Source organism: Haematobia irritans, chromosome 2 (assembly GCF_050003625.1).
Source record: "Haematobia irritans isolate KBUSLIRL chromosome 2, ASM5000362v1, whole genome shotgun sequence".
NCBI lineage: Eukaryota > Metazoa > Arthropoda > Insecta > Diptera > Muscidae > Haematobia > Haematobia irritans.
In genome coordinates, this window is record NC_134398.1 from 40706273 (window position 1) to 40727972 (window position 21700).

Here is a 21700-nt window from a genome sequence, read left to right on the forward strand (position 1 = left end):
CCTCCCGAAAAAGGGTTTGATAGTCGGCTACTGCCTAAACAAATTTGCCAGCATATCTCTTTTCCTTTGCCAAACTCAAATCATCGATTTGTATGTATTTGGCTGGGTTTGTTTTTGAGCGTGCTTCCTCTACCTTCATTCGTTTTGTTTGTTATTGTTGGCTTCTCTTCAATCGTTATTGTTGGTTTTTTTTTTTTTTTTTTTTTTTTTTTTTTTTTTTTTTTTTTTGATCTCAGCTTAAAGCCATGCATTGACTAAACTACAAGTGTAGCTTAACCAACAGAGGAAAAGTATGCTTGTCAAATTTATTTGGGCAAAGCCCTATAGACTGCAAGATGGTTGGATGTACAGCTGTTTCGGAATTACCACATTCCTCATCAGCATCCTCTACTTGCAGCAAAACTATCAACCAATTATCAGAATAAATTCGGGTCTATAGGGCTTTGCCCAAATAAATTTGACAAACATACTTTTCCTCTGTTGGTTAAGCTACACTTGTAGTTTAGTCAATGCATGGCTTTAAGTTGAGATCAAAAAAAAAAAACAACAATAACGATTGAAGAGAAGCCAACAATAACAAACAAAACGAATAAAAAATTTTATTTCTATAGAAAATTTTGTCAACATTTTATTTCTCTAGAAAATTTTGTCAAAATTTTATTTCTATAGAAAATTTTGTCAAAATTTTGTTTCTATAGAAAATTTTGTAAAAATTTTATTTCTATAGAAAATTTTGTCAACATTTTATTTCTATAGAAAATTTTGTCAAGATTTTATTTCTATAGAAAATTTTGTCAAAATTTTATTTCTGTAGAAAATTTTGTCAAAATTTTATTTCTATAGTAAATGTTGTCAACACTTTATTTATATAGAAAATTTTGTCAAAATTGTATTTGTATTTGCACCGTGGTGCAATGGGTAGCCCGCCTTGCATACACAAGGTCGTGGGTTCGATTCCTGCTTCGACCGAACACCAAAAAGTTTTTCAGCAGTGGATTATCCCACCTCAGTAATATTGGTGACATTGCTGAGGTTTTCAAAGCTTCCTCCTTGTCATTGAGCATAACATGGAATCGGGCAGCACCCAGTGATAAGAGAGAAGTTCACCAATGTGGTATCACAATGGACTGAATAGTCCTAACCTAACCTAACCATATAACATTTTGCCAAATTTTTATTTCTATATAAAATTTGTCAAAATGTTAATTTTGTATATCTATATAAAATTTTGTCAACATTTTATTTCTATAAAAAATTTAGTCAGAATTTTATTTCTATAGAAAATTTTGTCAAAATTTGTATTTCTATAGAAAATTTTGTCAAAATTGTATATCTATAGAAAATTTTGTCAAAATATTATTTCTATATAAAATTTTGTCAAAATTTTATTTCTATGTAAAATTTTGTCAAAATTTTATTTGTATAGAACATTTTATCAAAATTTTATTTCCATAGAGAATTTTATCAAAATTTTATTTCTATAGAGAATTTTATCAACATTTTATTTGTATAGAAAATTTTATCAAAATTTTATTTCCATAGAGAATTTTGTAAAAATATTTATTTCTATAGAAAATTTTGTTAAAAGTTTATTTCTATAGAAAATTTTGTCAAAATTTTATTTCTATAGAAACTTTTGTCAAAATTTATTTCTATAGAAAATTTTGTCAAAATTGTATTTTTATAGAAAATTTTGTCAAAATTTTATTTCTATAAAATATTTTGTCAAAATTTTATTTCTATAGAAAATTTTATCAAAATTTTATTTTTATAGAAAATTTTGTCAAAATTTTATTTCTATAGAAAATTTTGTCAAAATTCTATTTCTATAGTAAGTTTTATCAAAATTTTATTTCTATAGAAAATTTTGTCATAATTTTATTTCTATAGAAAATTTTGTCAAAATTTTATTTCTATAGAAAATTTTGTCAAAATTTTATTATTATAGAAAATTTTGTCAAAATTTTATTTCTATAGAAAATTTTGTCAAAATGTCATTTCTATAGGAAAATTTGTCAAAATTTTATTTTTATAGAAAATTTTGTCAACATTTTATTTCTATACAAAATTGTGTCAAAATTTTACTTTTATACAAAATTTTGTCAAAATTTTATTTCTATAGAATATTTTGTCAAAATTTTATATATTTTTGTAGCTCGTTTCAACTACTCTTGTGACTTTTCTAATAGATTTTTTTGTTGCGTCTTTAATTTTAGGATGGATGAAGTAAAATTAGAATTAAATAAATTTTGGAATTCCACGCCGGAAGTTAAGGACGATGAAAGGTATGTACACTACCATAGCATCTGAAATACTTTAATGTAAACTTAGCTATACACATTCAATGCTATATTTCATTGAATTATTTAGACGCCAGGAAAGGTAACTACAGAGTGGATGTTGCATCAAAGTAAAGCATTATATTTTTTTAGTTTGTTACACCAAATGTCGGAAATAATACCGAATTTTAGAATCAGTTTTGAATTATGGCCTTCACACGGCCGTAAAACCCATCACACGCTAAACTAAAGAAACCACCATATTATACTTGAATTCCATCACAAATAACTTTACTTCGAAATGCTTTTGTAAGCTTGTAAACAAACAAATGAAGAGTCAGCTGTTTGTCATCTGTCAGACTAACAGTTTAGTAACAACCTGAAGTTGGCTGCAAAACATATTAGCCCACCTGTTTCCAACTGTTTTATTTTTTATATTTATTAACCGTGAATTGTTTTCCTTACAGTAATCCCTGGATACCGATTTTACGCCGTCAAGATGGCAGTGTAGATTTCAATCGTAATTGGACCGATTATAAGAACGGATTTGGAGATGTTAATGGAGAATTTTTTATTGGTCTTGAGAAACTTCACAAAATGACCACTAATGAACCAGCCAAAGAGCTTTTGGTAATTTTAATAGATTTTGGAATCGATTTGCACTATGCGATATACGATCAATTCCAAATTGCTGAAGAATCGGAGAAATATACTTTGACAGAGTTAGGTGAATATTCAGGCAATACTGGAGACAGTTTACGTATGCATAAAGGATCAAAATTTTCAACGAAAGACCAACATAATTCAGCATATCCTATAAATTGTGCAACACTTTTTTTTGGAGGTTGGTGGTTTATGACTGACTATTGTTATAATTCGTAAGTTTGCGATATAGAATATACAGTGCGACCTCTAGTATTGGACATTAATGGTCCCCAAAATTTTTTTCCAAATTTTGTAAGGTATCCACTAATGAGAGGTTAATTTTAATGTGATACGAGTAGTATAGCAAAAGTCTCAATAAAAGTGGCAATTTTTTGGGAGGTGTCCACGTTTTAGAGTGTCCAGGTTTAAGAGGTTTCACTGTAATTAAAAATTCTTTACACATTCCATCAAATTCCTTTCATATTGTATTTACAGATTTCTTAGTGGCATCTACAAAACTGAAAAAGGAGATGGTGGTATTATGTGGACTGATTTGAAATATGGCAACTCCATGGCTTATGCTGAAATGTTAATTCGATCGAGTTTGAAATAAATGTTATATACCTTGTAACCAAAATAAGATACGAAGTTATAATATTGTAAAGAAAATAAAGGGTGGCAGCAATGTAATTACTAAATTTTCGGAACCACTGTTGCCACAGTTGGTAGAATTCTACCAGAAATTCTAGATTTTTTACTGTTTGGTAGAATTATTGATGTTTTGGTACATTTTGCCAAATATTTCTCTCCAACTAAGAGATACTTCAATTCTCTATAGAAATAAATTGTTGACAAAATTTTCTATAGGAATCAAATTCTGACAACATTTTCTATAAAATGTTGACAAAATTGTCTACAGAAATAAAATTTTGAGAAAATTTTCTATGGATATAAATTTTGGCAAAATTTTCTATAGAAAACAAGTAAGGGGCCGACTATATTATACCCAGCACCACTTTTTAGATCTAAATTTTCGATACCATATCACATCCGTCAAATGTGTTGGGGCTATAGCATATATAAAGGTTTGTCCCAAATACATACGTTTAAATATCACTCGATTTGGATAGAATTTGATAGACTTTTACAAAATCTATAGACTCAAAATTTAAGTTGGCTAATGCACTTGGGTGGAACACAATTTTAGTAAAAAAAAAAATATGGGAAACATTTAAATCTGAAGCAATTTTAAGGAAACTTCGCAAAAGTTTATTTATGATTTATCGCTCGATATATATGTATTAGAAATTTAAGGAAAATTAGAGTCATTTTTACAACTTTTCGACTAAGCAGTGGCGATTTAACAAGGAAAATGTTGGTATTTTGACTATTTTTGTCGAAATCAGAAAAACATATATATGGGAGCTATATCTAAATCTGAACCGATTTCAACTAAATTTGGCACGCATAGCTACAATGCTAATTCTACTCCCTGTGCAAAATTTCAACTAAATCGGATCAAAAAATTGGCCTCTGTGGTCATATGAGTGTAAATCGGGCGAAAGCTATATATGGGAGCTATATCTAAATCTGAACCGATTTCAACCAAATTTGGCACACATTGCTACAATGCTAATTCTACTCCCTGTGCAAAATTTCAACCAAATTGGGCCAACACTCTGGCTTTTAGGACCACATTAGTCCATATCGGCCGAAAGATATATATGGAAGCTATATCTAAATCTGAACCGATTTCAATCAAATTATGCACACTTGACTATACTACTAATTGTAGTCCTAGTGCAAAATTTCAACCAAATTCGGCCAAAAATCTGGCTTCTGGGGCCATATATGTCTATATCGGGCGAAAGATGTATATGGGAGCTATATCTAAATCTGAACCGATTTCAATAAAATTTGGCACACTTGACTATACGACTAAGTGTTATGTTTGTACAAAATTTGAAGCACATCGGTATAAAACTCTGGCTGCTGGGTCTATATTAGTGCATATCGGGCGAAAGATATATATGGGAGCTATATCTAAATCTGAACCGATTTCAATTAAATTTGGAACACATGACTATATTACTAATTGTACTCCTAGTGCAAAATTTCAAACAAATTGGGCCAAAAACTCTGGATTCTGGGGCCATATAAGTCCATATCGGGCGAAAGATATATATGGAAGCTATATCTAAATCTGAACCGATTTCAAACAAATTTGACACGCATAGCTATAATGCTAAATCTACTCCCTGTGCAAAATTTCAACCAAATTGGGCCAAAACTCTGGCTTTTAGGACCATATTAGTCCATATCGGGCGAAAGATATATATATGGGAGCTATATCTAAATCTGAACCGATTTCAATCAAATTTGGCACACATGACTATATTACTAATTGTACTCCTAGTGTGCAAAATTTCAACCAAATTGGGCCAAAACTCTGGCTTCTGGGGCCATATAAGTCCATATCGGGCGGAAGATATATATGGGAGCTATATCTAAATCTGAATCGATTTCAACCAAATTTGACACGCATAGCTACAGTGCTAAATCTACTCCCTGTGCAAAATTTCAACAAAATTGGGCCTGGCTTTTAGGACCATATTAGTCCATATCGGGCGAAAGATATATATGGGAGCTATATCTAAATCTGAACCGATTTCAATCAAATTTGGCACACATGACTATATTACTAATTGTACTCCTAGTGCAAAATTTCAACCAAATTGGGCCAAAACTCTGGCTTCTGGGTCCATATAAGTCCATATCGGGCGAAAGATATATATGGGAGCTATATCTAAATCTGAATCGATTTCAACCAAATTTGACACGCATAGCTACAGTGCTAAATCTACTCCCTGTGCAAAATTTCAACCAAATTGGGCCAAAACTCTGGCTTTTAGGACCATATTAGTCCATATCGGGCGAAAGATATATATGGGAGCTTTATCTAAATCTGAACCGATTTCTTCTAAAATCAATAGGGTTCTATTCTGACCCAAATTAGGAACATGTGCAAAATTTGAAGGCGATTGGACTTAAATTGCGACCTAGACTTTGATCACAAAAATGTGTTCACAGACAGACGGACGGACGGATAGACGGACAGATGGACATTGCTATATCGACTCAGGGACCCACCCTGAGCATTATTGCCAAGGACACCATGTGTCTATCTCGTCTCCTTCTGGGTGTTACAAACATATGCACTAACTTATAATACCCTTTTCCACAGTGTGGCGCAGGGTATAAAAATTTAACAAAATTTTCTATAGAAATACAAATTTTAACAAAATTTTCTATAGAAATAAAATTTTGCGAAAATTTTCTGTAGAAATAAAATTTTGACAAAATTTTCTATAGAAAGAAAGTTTTGCAAAGATTTTCTATAGAAATAAAATTTTTGAATAATTTTCTATAGAAGATGGATAGGTTAGGTTAGGTGGAAGCCCGATGTATGAGGCCCACTTAGATTATTCAGTCCATTGTGATACCACATTGGTGAACTTCTCTCTTAGAGAAGTTCTATAGAAGTACAAATTTGCAAAAAAAATTCTATAGAAATAAAATTTTGCACAAATTTTCTACAGAAATAAAAATTTAAAAAAAAAATTCTATAGAAATAAAATTCTGAAAAAAATTTCTATAGAAAGAGAGTTTTCCTATCTTTACCAGAATAATTTTGCAATAATTTTCTATAGAAGTAAAATTTAGCAATTTTTTTTAATAGAAATAAAAATGTTGACACAATTTTCCAACAAAATAGAAATTTTGACACAATTTTCTATAGAAACAAAAATTTTAACAATATTTTCTATAGAAATAAATTTTGCAAAAAAATTTTAAAGAAATAAAATTTTGCAACAACTTTCTATAGAGATACAATTTTTTTTTATAGAAATAGAAATTTTGACACAATTTTCTATAAAAATACAAATTTTAACAAAATTTTCTATATAAATAAAATTATGCAAAAAATTTTTGTAGAAATAAAATTTCAATAGAAAAAAATTTTCAAAAATTTTTTCTATAGACAATAAACATTTTCAAAATTTTTTTCTATAGAAATGCAGATTGTGACACAATTTTCTATAAAAAAAATTACAACATTTTCTATAATGTTTAATTTTCTATAAAAATTAAAAAAAAAAATTGCAAAAAATTTCTATAGAAATAAAATTTTGCACAAATTTTCTACAGAAATAAAAATGTTAACAAAATTTTCTATAGATATACAATTTTGAAAAAAAATTCTATAGAAAGATTGTTTTGCTTAACTGTACTACAGAAATAAAATTTTGCAAAGATTTTCTATAGAAATAAAATTTTGCAAAGATTTTCTATAGAAATAAAATTTTGCAATAATTTTCTATAGAAGTAAAATTTTGTAATAGAAATAAAAATGTTGACACAATTTTCCAAAAAATACAAATTTTGACACAATTTTCTATAGAAATAAAAATTTTAATAAAATTTTCTATAGAAATAAATTTTGCAAAAATTTTCTATAGAGATAAAATTTAATTTTTTTATAGAAATAGAAATTTTGACACAATTTTCTATAGAAATACAAATTTTAACAAAATTTGCTATATAAATAAAATTTTGCAAAATTTTTTTTAGAGATAAAATTTTGACAGAATTTTTTTAGAAATAAAATTTTGACAGAATTTCTGAAGAAATAACATTTTAAGCAAATTTTCAATAGAAAAAAAAAACGATTGAAAAAATTCCAGATCGAGTGATATTTAAATGTATGCATTTGGGACAAACCTTTATATATAGCCCCAAACACATTTGACGGATGTGATATGGTATCGAAAATTTAGATCTATAAAGTGGTGCAGGGTATAATATGGTTGGCCCCGCCCGACTTAAGACTTTCCTTACTTGTTTTTCTTTTAAATTAAATTCCTTAATATTGACAAATTCTCCCACTGTGCGTACTCTGATATGTATGATTGTTAAAAAAAAAAAAAAAAACAAAAAAAAAAAAAAAACAAAAAAATATATCAAAAACTAAATTAAATGAGTGACTTAAACTTATCACATTTGGGTAGAGGGATTGTTCAGAAATTTCATATCAATCTTCAATGGGAAATCCCCTTCTTATCAAAAGTAAGTCAATTTAATAAGCCACAGAATTATGATATGTATTTGCTAACGAAGCTTTCAGTATGATTTTAGGGACTGCAAGCTTAAGGAGGACAATGCAATTTCTTTTGTTTATAGTTTTTATTTTTCAAATCTCACATGCAACAAATAATGAATACTTGGTAAGTTTATGTGAATATTAATGGAAATTTCCAAAATTTGAAAAACTATTTTTTTCTCCTACTCAGGATCCATCCGATGAAGCTGGTAATGCTGAATTATGGAAGAATCTATTTATAAAACTGAATAAAGTTTTGTCTGAAATCGAGATACTGCAACAAGGACTCGATGATATAACTAAGAGGTAGGTGAAGAAATTTATAGCACCAACTCGGAGAGTCGAATTAAAATATCCAATAAAATGTGCGAAGAAACTATAGATAAAAGGGTCTTAAAATTTAACATCAAAAATTGTTTTCCTTTTATCCGTAACATAATTTCACTCCAACAAACTTCTTTTTAATCTATAAAAAAATTAATTTGCGCCAAAGTAATGCCCAAAAGGAAATTTTCTTTGTCAAAAAAATTGTTGTGTGTAATAAAATCACTGTTGCCACAGTTGGTAGAATTCTACCAAAAATGGTAGATTTTTTATTGTAAATTTTGTAAAAATTTTATTTCTATATAAATTCTTGTAAAACTTTTATTTCTGTAGAAAATTTTGTCAAAATTTTATTTATATAGAAAATTGTTGTCAAAATTTTTTGTCAAATAAAATGTGAAAACAATGAAAAATTGTTTAATAGAAATAAAATTTTTCTATAGAAATAATAATTTTACAAAAAATTTATAAAAATTTTATATAGAAAATTTTGTCAAAAATTTTATTTTTATGGACAATTTTGTCAAAACTTTTTTCCTATAGAAAATTTTGTCAAAATCCTAACATCCTACATATATCCTACAATTTAAACCCGGTAAAAACTTGTTTTCTTTATATCCTTAACAAAATTTCACTCCAACAAAGTTATTTTTATTCTATAAAAAAAATTAATTTGCGCAAAAGTAATGCGTACAAGGAAATTTTCTTTGTCAAAAAATTGTTGTGTGTAATTAAATCACTGTTGCCACAGTTGGTAGAATTCTACCAAAAATGGTAGGTTTTTTAAAAATTTTATTTCTGTAGAAAATTTTGTCAATATATTTTTTTTTTCTATACAGAAAATTTTGTCAAAATTTTATTTCTATAGAAAATTGTTGTCAAAATTGTTTGTCAAATAAAATGTGAAAACAATGAAAAATTGTTTAATAGAAATAAAATTTTGACAAAATTTTCTATAGAAATTACAATTTTACAAAAAAATTTATAAAAATTTTATATAGAAAATTTTGTCAAAAATTTTATTTCTATGGAAAATTTTGTCAAAATTTTTTTCCTATAGAAAATTTTGTAAAAAATTTTTTTTTCTAGCAAATTTTGTCAACATTTTATTTCTATAGAAAATTTTGTCAAAACATTATTTCTATAGAAAATTTTGTTAATATTTTTGTTATACAGAAAATTTTGTCAACATTTTGTTTATATAGACAATTTTGTCAAAATTTTATTTCTATAAAAAATTTTGTCAATATTTTATTTCTATTGAACATTTTTACCAAAATTTTATTTCTATGGAACATTTTTACCAAAATTTTATTTCTCTAAAAAAATTGTGCCAAATTTTTTTTTTGATAGACTTTTTTGTCAAAATTTTATTTCTATAGAAAATTTTGAAAAAAATTATTTTACAAAAAAAATTATAAAAATTTTATATAGAAAATTTTGTCAAAAATTTTATTTCTATGGAAAATTTTGTCAAAATTTTTTTCCTATAGAAAATTTTGTCAAATTTTTTTTTATATAGACAATTTTGTCAAAATTTTATTTCTTTAGAAAATTTTGTCAAAATTTTATTTCTATAGAAAATTTTGTTAAAATTTTATTTCTATAGACAAATTTAGTCAAAAATATATTTCTATAGAAAATTTTGTCATAATTGTATTTCTATACAATATTTTTGTCAAATAAAATGTTGAAAATATGTTTAATAGAAATAAAATTGTGACAAAATAGAAATAATAATTTTATAAAAAATTCACACAATTTTATATAGAAAATTTTGTAAAATGTTTTATTTCTATGGAAAATTATGTCAAAATTTTTTCCTATAGAAAATTTTGTCAATTTTTTTCCATAAAAAATTTTGTAAAAATTGTATTTCTACATAAAACTTTGTAAAATTCTATTTCTGTAGAAAAAAAATCGATAGAAAAGTTTGTCAAAATTTTATTTCTATAGAAAATTTTACCTATAGAAAATTTTGTCAATTTTGTCAAAATTTTAATTCTATAGAAAATTTTGTACAAATAAAATGTTGACAAATTTTTTATAGGAATAAAATTTTCACAAAATTTTCAATGGGAATAATGCTTTACAAAATTTTATATAGAAATTTTTGTCAAAATTTCGTTTCTATAGAAAAATTTGTCAAAATTTTATTTCTATAGAAAATTTTATTTCTATCGAAAATTTGTGAAGTACCTCTTAGTTGGACCGTGATCGCATTGATCACTTTGAACTCATTCCATAGAAGAATGATTTTAATTCCGGTCAAAGTGCCGTCACTCATATCACTTTGGAATACCCTTAGCCAACATTGAACTCGGTCCATAGGACAAAACCTTGAATGCCGATCAAGGGGAATCCACTCTTACCATTGTGAATTTCGACTTTCGAATTTGTTTCGATTTAAAAAAGTCGAAAAGTAAACATCTAGATTTTAATAAATTGCACATTTCACGGTTGTCTTAATAGTTCGGAATAGAAAAAAAAACCATGAACTCTTTGTGTCGAAAATTTCCTCTTGCCATCTCCTGTTGGATCGCGCGGTTTCAACCGTTGATTTGTCAATTCAAGATCGTTGATTATGTTTTAACTCCACCGGCACCGATTTCGAGCCACCTGAATCTAACCTATCAAAAACTTTAGCTTTAGTCGATGGACTTATGTACTTTTCGGACCACTCTTATATAATCAACAACGGTTGTTACTCGAGTAAAAAATAATCTACCATATTTCGGAGAACATTTTACCAAGAAATACCAAACAAAAAAAGCTTATTTTGCAAAATTTTATTTGCATAGAAAATTTTGCCGACATTTTTTTTGTATAGAAAATTTTGTTGCAATTTTAGCTGTATAGAAAATTTTATCGAAATTTTATTGTATTTATAACAACTTTTTCCAAATTTAATTTCTATAGAAAATTTTCCCAATTTTTATTTTTATAAAAATAAATTTTATTTCTACAGAAATATTGCTCAAAATTTTGTTGCTATAGAAAATTTTCTCAAAATTTTATTTCTATAGAAAAATTTCTCAAAATTTTATTTTTATAGAACATTTTCTCAAAATTTTATTCTATAGAAAATTTTGTTAAATTTTAATTTTACGGAAAATTTTGTATTTCTATAGAAAAATTTGTCAAAATTTTATTTTTATAGAAAATTTTCTCAAAATTTTATTTCTATAGAAAATTTTCTCAAAATTTTAATTCTATGGAAAATTTTGTATTAATTTAGAAAAATTTGTCTAACATTTTTTTCTATAGAAAATTTTCTCAAAATTTTAATTTTATAGAAAATTTTCTCTAAATTTTATTTTTATAGAAAATTTTCTCACAATTTTATTTCTATAGAAAATGTTGTCAATTTTTAATTCTATGGAAAATTTTGTATTTCTATAGAAAAATTTGTCAAAATTTTATTTTTATAGAAAATTTTCTCAAAATTTTATTTCTATAGTAAATTTTCTCAAAATTTTAATTCTATGGAAAATTTTGTATTTCTATAGAAAAATTTGTCGAAAATTTTGTTTCTATAGAAAATTTTCTCAAAATTTTATTTCTATAGAAAATTTTCTCAAAATTTTAATTCTATGGAAAATTTTGTATTAATTTAGAAAAATTTGTCTAACATTTTTTTCTATAGAAAATTTTCTCAAAATTTTAATTTTATAGAAAATTTTCTCTAAATTTTATTTTTATAGAAAATTTTCTCACAATTTTATTTCTATAGAAAATGTTGTCAATTTTTAATTCTATGGAAAATTTTGTATTTCTATAGAAAAATTTGTCAAAATTTTATTTTTATAGAAAATTTTCTCAAAATTTTATTTCTATAGTAAATTTTCTCAAAATTTTAATTCTATGGAAAATTTTGTATTTCTATAGAAAAATTTGTCGAAAATTTTGTTTCTATAGAAAATTTTCTCAAAATTTCGTATTTCTATAGAAAAATGTTTCAAACTTTTTTTATAGAAATTTTTCTCAAAATTTTATTTCTATAGAAAATTATCTCAAAAATTTATTTTTATAGAAAATTTTCTCAAAATTTTATTTCTATAGAAAATGTTGTCAATTTGTAATTCTATGGAAAATTTTGTATTTCTATAGAAAAATTTGTCAAAATTTTATTTTTATAGAAAATTTTCTCAAAATTATATTTCTATAGAAAATGTTGTCAAAATTTTATTTCTATAGAAAATTTTCTGAAAATTTTATTTCTATAAAAAAATTTGTCAAAATTTGATTTCTATAGAACATTTTGTCAAAATTGTATTTCTATAGAAAATTTTGTCCAATTTTATTTCCATAGAACATTTTGTCAAAATTTTATTTTTATAGAAAATTTTGTCAAAATTTTATTTCCATAGAGAATTTTGTCAAAATTTTATTTCTATAGAAAATTTTGTCGAAAATTTTATTTCTATAGAAAATTTTGTCAAAATTTTATTTCTATAGAAAATTTTGTCGAAAATTTTATTTCTATAGAAAATTTTGTCAAAATTTTATTTCTATAGAAAATTTTGTCAAAATTTTATTTCCATAGAGAATTTTGTCAAAATTTTATTTCTATAGAAAATTTTGTCGAAAATTTTATTTCTATAGAAAATTTTGTCAAAATTTTATTTCTATAGAAAATTTTGTCGAAAATTTTATTTCTATAGAAAATTTTGTCAAAATTTTATTTCTATAGAAAATTTTGTCAAAATTTTATTTCTATAGAAAATTTTGTCAAAATTTTATTTCTATAGAAAATTTTGTCAAAATTTTATTTTTATAGAAAATTTTGTCAAAATTTTATTTTTATAGAAAATTTTCTCAAAATTTTATTTCTATAGAAAATTTTGTCAATTTTTAATTCTATGGAAAATTTTGTATTTCTATTGAAAAAGTTGTCAAAATTTTATTTTCCTAGAAAATTTTCTCAAAATTTTATTTCTATAGAAAATTTTCTGAAATTTTTAATTCTATGGAAAATTTTGTATTTCCATAGAAAAATTTGTCGAAAATTTTATTTCAATAGAAAATTTTCTCAAAATTTTATTTCTATAGAAAATTTTCTCAAAATTTTATTTCTATAGAAAATTTTGTCAAGATTTTATTTCTATAGAAAATTTTCTCAAAATTTTATTTCTATAGAAAATGTTCTTTTTTTGTCAAATTTTATTTCTATAGAAAATTTTGCCAAAACTTTGTTTCTATAGAAAATTTGTCAGAAATTTATTTCTATAGAAAATTTTCTCAAAATTTTATTTCTATAGAAATTTTTGTAAAAATTTTCTTTTTATAGAAAGTTTTGTCAAAATATTATTTCTATTGTTGTTTTTTTTTTATCTCAGCTTAAAGCCATGCATTGACTAAACTACTAGTGTAGCTTAACCAACAGGGGAAAGGTATGCTTGTCAAATTTATTTGGGCAAAGCCCGATAGACTGCAAGATGGTTGGATGTACAGCTCAAAATTTTCTCAAAATTTTATTTCTATAGGAAATTTTCTCCAAATTTTTATTCTATGGAAAATTTTGTATTTCTATAGAAAAATTTGTCGAAAATTGTATTTCTATAGAAAATTTTCTCAAAATTTTATTTCTATAAAAATTTTTCTCAAATTTTTATTTCTATAAAAATTTTTGTCAAAATTTTATTTCTATAGAACATTTTGTAAAGATTTTATTTCCATAGAATATTTTGTAAAAATTTAATTCTATAGAAAATTTTTGTCAAAATTTTATTTCCAAAATTTAACAAAGTCAACCAAACCATCAAGAAATCTATCAATCTACTAAACAGTAAAAAATCCACCATTTTTGGTAGAATTCTATCTATAGAGGCGCATATATGAACATATAAATATATTTTTCTAGGCAAAATGATATGGATGCTAGGCTCATAAAATTAACAGAGACTTTAAATGGAGTCCCAATGGAAATGTCAAAAAGGTAAGTATGGATTTACAGCTTCCCACGACTTATCCAGGAACTTATACAATTTTCAAAACTTCTAGTAAAAATGATTTGGAGAATCAAATCACAACCAAATTGGAAGACATTCGTCTAGGCTTGTGTGAAGCAACTCAAAGGTAGGTAACCAAATGTAGAATTTCTGTCAAATCTTGCAATACTTCTCTTATTCTTTCCGATAGTCAATGGACTACAATACTTCGTCGTCAAGATGGCTCTGTTAATTTCTATCGAAAATGGATGGAATATAAAAATGGATTTGGCAATCCAGATGGTGATTTCTTTATATGTCTTGAAATGCTTCATATCCTTACCAATGGAAATCGATCACAGGAATTATTGGTGGTTCTAACCGATTACGATGGTGAGACACGTTATGCCAAGTATGACCTATTTCGAGTGGGAAACGAGAGTGAGCAATATGCCATTGTCGAATTGGGAACCTATAGCGGAGATGCCGGAGATGGCATGGGATGGCATAGAGGGAAAAAATTTTCAACATTGGATAGAGTGGAAAAAAAAGAACTTGTCCACAGGACTTTCAAGGAGCCTGGTGGTTTCACGATCCCTGCTATAGTGGGTAAGATTTTTTCCTTAATTCCAAAGAATTATGGTACATATATTAACATCATTTTTTTGTTGGATTTCTAATAGTCACTTACATGGACCTTATCGCAAACAAGCGCAATCAAAAACTTGGGGTGTTAGTTGGCACCCATGGAGAGGCTGGGATTATTCCTTGAAATATGCAGCAATGATGATTAGACCAAAATTGTATAAGAGTAAATAAATTGAAAAAAACACATAATTGTGTTTTTGATTTTGGCTGGTTTGTTGTTTTTTTTCCAGAAAGTTTGAGGATGAGACTATGGTGATATTTGGTATGAACTTAAAAACGTAATAAATAAAATAAACTTCAAATTGCATAAAAATGATTTATGGTTTAATCATTCCCGTATTTATACATTGCGTCACACTGTAGAACAGGGTATTATAGGTTAGGGTATATGTCTGCAACGCCCAGAAGGAGACGAGATAGACACATGGTGTCTTTGGCAATATTGCTCAGGATCGGCCCCAGAGCTGATATAGCCATGTCCCTGTGTCCGTCTGTCTGTGAAAACATTTCTGTAATCAAAGTTTAGGTCACAATTTTAGTCCAATCAACTTTAAATTTCGCACAAGTAGGTATGTGTTTTGGGTAGGAATATAACCTTATTGATTTTGGATTAAATCGGTTCAGATTTAGATATAACTCCCATATATATCTTTCGCCCGATATGCACCAGAAGCCAGAGTTTTACCTGATTTGGGAAGAGAAGTTCACCACTGTGGTATCACAATGGACTGAATAGTCTAAGTGAGCCTGATACATCGGGCTGCCACATAACCTAACCTAACCATATTTATACCCTTCACCACTACTGTTGTACAGGGTATAATAAGTTTGTGCATTTGTATGTAACGCCAAGAAGGAAAGGTCTGAGGCCCATCGATCGGCTTAGAATTAAATTCAGAGTCGATTTAGCGATGCCCGTCTGTCTGTTCATGTATTTTTGTGTGCAAAAATACATGAACAGACATTGATTTTGGAAAAAATCGGTTCAGATATATCTAAAGCTCCCACATATAGCTTTCGCCCGATTTACACTCCTATGGCCCTAGAGGCCGAAGTTTTACCCCGAGTAACTTAAATTTTTGCATAAGGAGTAGAACTAATATTATAAATATGCATACCGAATTGAAATCGGTTCAGATTTAGATACAGCTCCTATATATATCTGTTGTCCGATTTAAAGTCATATGGCCACCGTAGATCAAAATTTCCCTCCGATTTACTTAAAATTGTGCAAGGGAGAGAGTTCAATTAAAATTTTAACTATGTGGGCCAAATTTTATTAAAATCGGCTAAGAATTAGACAAAGCCCCTATATATATTATCTTGCGATTTTAGCAAATATGGCCAAAATTCCCACATGTTCTTAGTAAAATCGTCGTTGGTATACATACAGATTTGCGAAATTTTTTCTAATTTCAATAGTTTTTTATTAACATTGTAGTCCGTCCCGGTCATTACCAATTTAAATTTTGAGTTAAGACATTTTGTGAAAGTTTAAAAATTTGTGTCCAAATCTTTATATAGGTCCTAAAAAATTTGAAGATGTAAGAAGGGTATCAAAAATGTTGGTATACATAGTGGTGAAGGGTATAATATAGTATAATATATTGTGTTCCACTCCAGGGCATTAATCGACTTAAATTTTACGTCAATAGATTTTCTAAGAAGTCTTAAATATATTGTCCACCAACGAGCCTTAAATATATTGTCGATTCAGATTTAAATGTAAAGGGTGATACGGTCAAAATTTAGTCAATATAAACTTGACGTATTTCTTTCAATTTTGCATTTAAAAAACCTGAACACCACTCATTTTGAAGGTGTGTGTGTAGAATGTTGCTCCTATTTTGATTTTGGAATTCGCTCTTCAGTTGTCAAAATGCCGTCCAAGCAAGAAGAGCAGCGTATCAAAATTTTGCTCGCGCATCGCGAAAATCCGAGCTACTCGCACGCAAAGCTGGCAAAATCGCTAAAAGTTGCCAAATCAACCGTTACAAATGTAAAAAAGTGTTTGGGGAACGTTTTTCGACAGCCAGGAAGTCTGGATCGGGGGGAAATCGAAAACCGGAAGCCGCTGAGACGACAAAGAGAGTTGCCGGTAGTTTCAAGCGAAACCCTAACCTCTCTCTCCGAGATGCCGTAAATAACCTGGGTGTATCGTCTACAACCGTGCATCGAGCCAAAAAACGAGCCGGACTATCGACTTACAAGAAGGTAGTGACTCCAAATCGCGATGATAAACAAAATACGACGGCCAAAGCGCGATCCCGGAGGCTGTACACGACGATGCTGACGAAGTTTGACTGCGTGCACACAAAAAATTTTTTTTCTGAATCAATCACGAAATTAATTGATCCAATTAATTTTTTAATTGAAATGTCTTCAATCACAGAAATGATAGTATCAATTAAAAAATTAATTGACAGTCAATTAAAAAATTAATTGATACTATTAATTTGTATGATTGATTTTTATTTCAATTATACAATTTGTTGATTCAATTAAATTTTTAATTGAATATTTTTTAAAACTCAATTAAGATTTTAATTGGAAAAATGTTCGTGAAATTTTTTTCTGTGTGGTAATGGACGACGAAACCTACGTCAAAGCCGACTACAAGCAGCTTCCGGGACAGGAGTTTTATACGGCAAAAGGAAGGGGAAACGTAGCAGATATTTTCAAGCACATAAAACTGTCAAAGTTCGCAAACAAATATCTGGTTTGGCAAGCCATCTGTACCTGTGGCTTGAAAATCAGCATTTTCATAGCTTCCGGGACTGTCAACCAAGAAATGTACGTGAAAGAGTGTTTGAAAAACACGGTTGTTCCGTATTGTTTTGGCCGGATTTGGCATCTTGCTATTACGGTAAAAAGGCCATGGAGTGGTACGCCGCCAACAACGTGCAGGTGGTTCCCAGGACAAGAACCCTCCCAACACGCCAGAGCTCCGCCCAATTGATAAATACTGGGCTATTGTCAAGCGGAACCTAAAGAAGACCAAAAAACTGCTAAGGACGAGCAGCAGTTCAAGGCAAACTGGCTTTCTGCGGCGAAGAAGGTGGACAAGGTGGCTGTACAAAATCTGATGGCAGGTGTCAAGCGTGAGGCCCGGCAATTCGGATTTGGAAAAGCCTAACTGAATATTTTTCCTGAATTTTATACTAATTGAACTTGAAAAAGAAATTTAATTTGATTTTTTTAATAAACGATTTCACCGATTTACGCGCGTTTTCCCTTGACCAAATTTTGACCGTATCACCCTTTAGGTATATGGGAATATAAACCCATATATATAGCACCCAATAAATTTGAAGGATTTCAGATGGTATCGAAAATGTAGATCCACAAAGTGGTGCAGAGTAAGATGCAGTTGGCCCCGCCCGACTTTAGACTTTCTTGTTACTTGTTATACCTTCACCATAGGATAGGTATATTAACTTTGTCATTCCATTTGTAACACATCGAAATATTGCTCTAAGACCCCATAAAGTATATATTCTAGGTCGTGATGAAATTCTGAGTCGATCTAAGAATATCCTTCCGTCTGTCCATCCGTCTGTTGAAATCACGCTAACTTCCGAACGAAACAAGCTATCGACTTGAAACTTGGCATAAGTAGTTGTTATTGATGTAGGTCGGATGGTATTGTAAATGGGCCATATAGGACCACGTTTACATGAGAGCCACCGTGGTGCAATAGTTAGCATGCCCACCTTGCATACACAAGGTCGTGGGTTCGATTCCTGCTTCGACCGAACACCAAAAAGTTTTTCAGCAGTGGATTATCCCACTTCAGTAATGCTGGTGACATTTCTGAGGGTTTCAAAACTTCTCTAAGTAGTTTCACTGCAATGTGGAACGCCGTTCGGACTCGGCTATAAAAAGGAGGTCCCTTGTCATTGAGCTTAACATGGAATCGGGTAGCACTCACTGATAAGAGAGAAGTTCACCAATATGGTATCACAATGGACTGAATAGTCTAAGTGAGCCTGATACATCGGGCTGCCACCTAACCTAACCTAACCTAGCCCCCATATAAACCGACCGCTAGATTTAACTTGCGGATCCTCTTGGAGGAGCAAAATTTATCCATTTCAGTTGTAAGTATATGATCTCTAACAACCATACAAAAATTGGTCCATATCGGTCCATAATTATGTATAGCCCAATATAAACCGATCCCCAGATATGACCTCCGGAACCTCTTGGAGCAGCAACCTTCATCCGATTCGGTTGAAATTTGGTACATTGCGCTAGTATATGGCCGCTAACAGTCATGCCAACACAAAATTTTATTTCTATAGAAAAGTTTGTCAAAATTTTATTTCTATAGAAAATTTTGTCAAAATTTTATTTATAAAGAAAATTTTGTCAAAATTTTATTTCTATAGAAAATTTTGTCAAAATTTTATTTCTATAGAAAATTTTGTCAAACTGAATTATATACGTCGGCCTTTTTTTTCTATAGAAATAAAATTTTGAGAAAATTTTCTATAGAAATAAAATTTTAACAAAATATCCTATAAAATAAAATTTTGAGAAAATTTTCTATAGGAATAAAATTTTGAAAAAATTTTCTCTAGAAAAAAAATTTTGAGAAAATTTTCTGTAGAAATAAAATTTTGAAAAAATTTTCTATAGAACTAAAATTTTGAGACAATTTTCTATAGAAATAAAATTTTGACAAAATTTTCCATAGAAATAAAATTTTTACAAAATTTTCTATAAAATAAAATTTGTACAAAATTTTCTATAGAAACAAAATGTTGACAACATTTTTATAGAAATAAATGTTGACAACATTTTCTATAGAAACAAAATGTTGAGAAAGTTTTCTATAGGAATAAAATTTTGAGAAAAATTTCAATAGAAATAAAATTTTGAGAAAATTTTCTATAGAAATAAAATATATGACAAAATTTTTTATAGAAATAAAATTTTGACAACATTTTCAATAGTAATAAAATTTTCTATTAAAATAAAATTTTGACAACATTTTCTATAGAAATAAAATTTTGACAACATTTTCTATAGAAATAAAATTTTTAAAAAAAATTTCTATAGAAATAAAATTTTGACAAAATTTTCTATAGGAATAAAATTTTCATAAAATTTTAATTCAAAAAATATTCAAAAAATTTTCTAAAAAAATAAAATTTTGAGAAAATTTTCTATAGAAATAAAATTTTGAAAAAAATTTTCTATAGGAAAAAAATTTTCATAAAATTTTAATTGAAATAAAATATTCATAAAATTTTCTATAGGAATAAAATTTTGAGAAAATTTTCTATAGAAATAAAATTTTGACAAAATTATGTGTTAATAAAATAAAATTTTCTATAGGTATAAAATTTTCTATAAAAATAAAATTTTGACAAAATTTTCTATAGAAATAAAATTTTGACAACATTTTCTATAGAAATAAAATTTTGAAAAAATTGTCTATAGGAATAAAATTTTCATAAAATTGTAATTGAAATAAAATATTCATGAAATTTACTATAGGAATAAAATTTTGAGAAAATTTTCTATAGAAATAAAATTTTGACAAAATTTTCTATAGGAATAAAATTTTCTATAGAAATAAAATATTGTCAAAATTTTCTATAGGAATAAAATGTTTACAACATTTTCTTTAGAAATAAAATTTTGAAAATACGATTTTTTGTTTTGTAGTTTTTTGCTAAAATTTTCTCAAAATGTTGGTTGATTATGTATGGCTTAAGTGGCAACCCTGGTTGTGATACGTTTGCTAAAGGGTGGTTATAATTTCAAAGGCCGATGGTGATTTTGAATAAAACACAAACTATTTAGGAAATTATTGTAATTTTATTTTATTATGATATATTGGTATTATTCAATTATGTATGGAATAAAATATCGGCCAAATGGGCGCCGCGATCTCGGTGGCACACCTCCATCCGATGGTCCAAATTTTCGATGACGCTGAGGCATAATGGAGGTTCTATGCCGTTAATGTGCCGAATTATCTCATCCTTTAGCTCTTGAATTGTTGCTGGCTTATCGACGTACACCTTTTCTTTCAAATAACCCCAAAGAAAAAAGTCCAACGGTGTCAAATCACATGATCTTGGCGGCCAATTGACATCGCCATTACATGAGATAACACGGCCATTGAATTTGTTGCGCAAAAGAGCCATTGTTTCGTTAGCTGTGTGGCAAGTGGCACCGTCCTGCTGAAACCACATATCGTCCACATCCATATCTTCCAATTCGGGCCATAAAAAATTCGTTATCAGCTCACGATAGCGAACACCATTCACAGTAACTGCCTGACCGGCCTCATTTTGGAAAAAATACGGCCCGATGATGCCGCCAGCCCATAAACCGCACCAAACAGTCACTCTTTGTGGGTGCATTGGTTTTTCGACAATCACTCTTGGATTCTCATTCGCCCAAATGCGGCAATTCTGTTTATTGACGAATCCACTGAGATGAAAATGTGCCTCATCACTGAAGATGATTTTCTTCGAAAATTGATCATCCACTGTTGCCATTTCTTGGAACCATTCTGCCCATTCATGACGTCCATGGTTCAAATTGAGTAAGTCTGAAATAGCAAAATTTTGGGTCTTACTGTAAATTTAAAATTTCTAAGAATTTCTGAAATTCCCTAAATGTTTTTTTCACATAAAAAGTTTTATAACAAAAAAAAAAAAATACAAAAAATCCCCTTGGATTTATCAACTCCA

At 28.0% G+C, this 21700-nt stretch overlaps 2 protein-coding genes across 2 annotated transcripts in view; both read left to right on the plus strand.

The window, feature by feature from the left end:
* The window catches only part of LOC142224027 (uncharacterized), a 28001-nt gene extending 24334 nt beyond the window's left edge, over positions 1 to 3667 (plus strand). The window contains exons 13-15 of the mRNA XM_075293836.1: positions 2217 to 2285; positions 2747 to 3157; positions 3420 to 3667. Coding sequence (XP_075149951.1) covers positions 2217 to 2285; positions 2747 to 3157; positions 3420 to 3537 — 598 coding nt within the window. The 3' untranslated portion in view covers positions 3538 to 3667. The remainder of the gene's footprint in view (positions 1 to 2216; positions 2286 to 2746; positions 3158 to 3419) is intronic.
* Positions 3668 to 8082: 4415 nt separating this feature from the next.
* On the plus strand, positions 8083 to 15194 carry LOC142224028 (uncharacterized). Its single transcript, XM_075293837.1, has 6 exons — positions 8083 to 8209; positions 8276 to 8391; positions 14273 to 14347; positions 14413 to 14487; positions 14551 to 14948; positions 15023 to 15194. Exons 1-6 carry the CDS (start codon positions 8111 to 8113, stop codon positions 15109 to 15111), a joined length of 852 nt encoding a protein of 283 aa, XP_075149952.1. The 5' UTR covers positions 8083 to 8110; the 3' UTR covers positions 15112 to 15194.
* The last annotated feature ends 6506 nt before the right edge of the window (positions 15195 to 21700 follow it).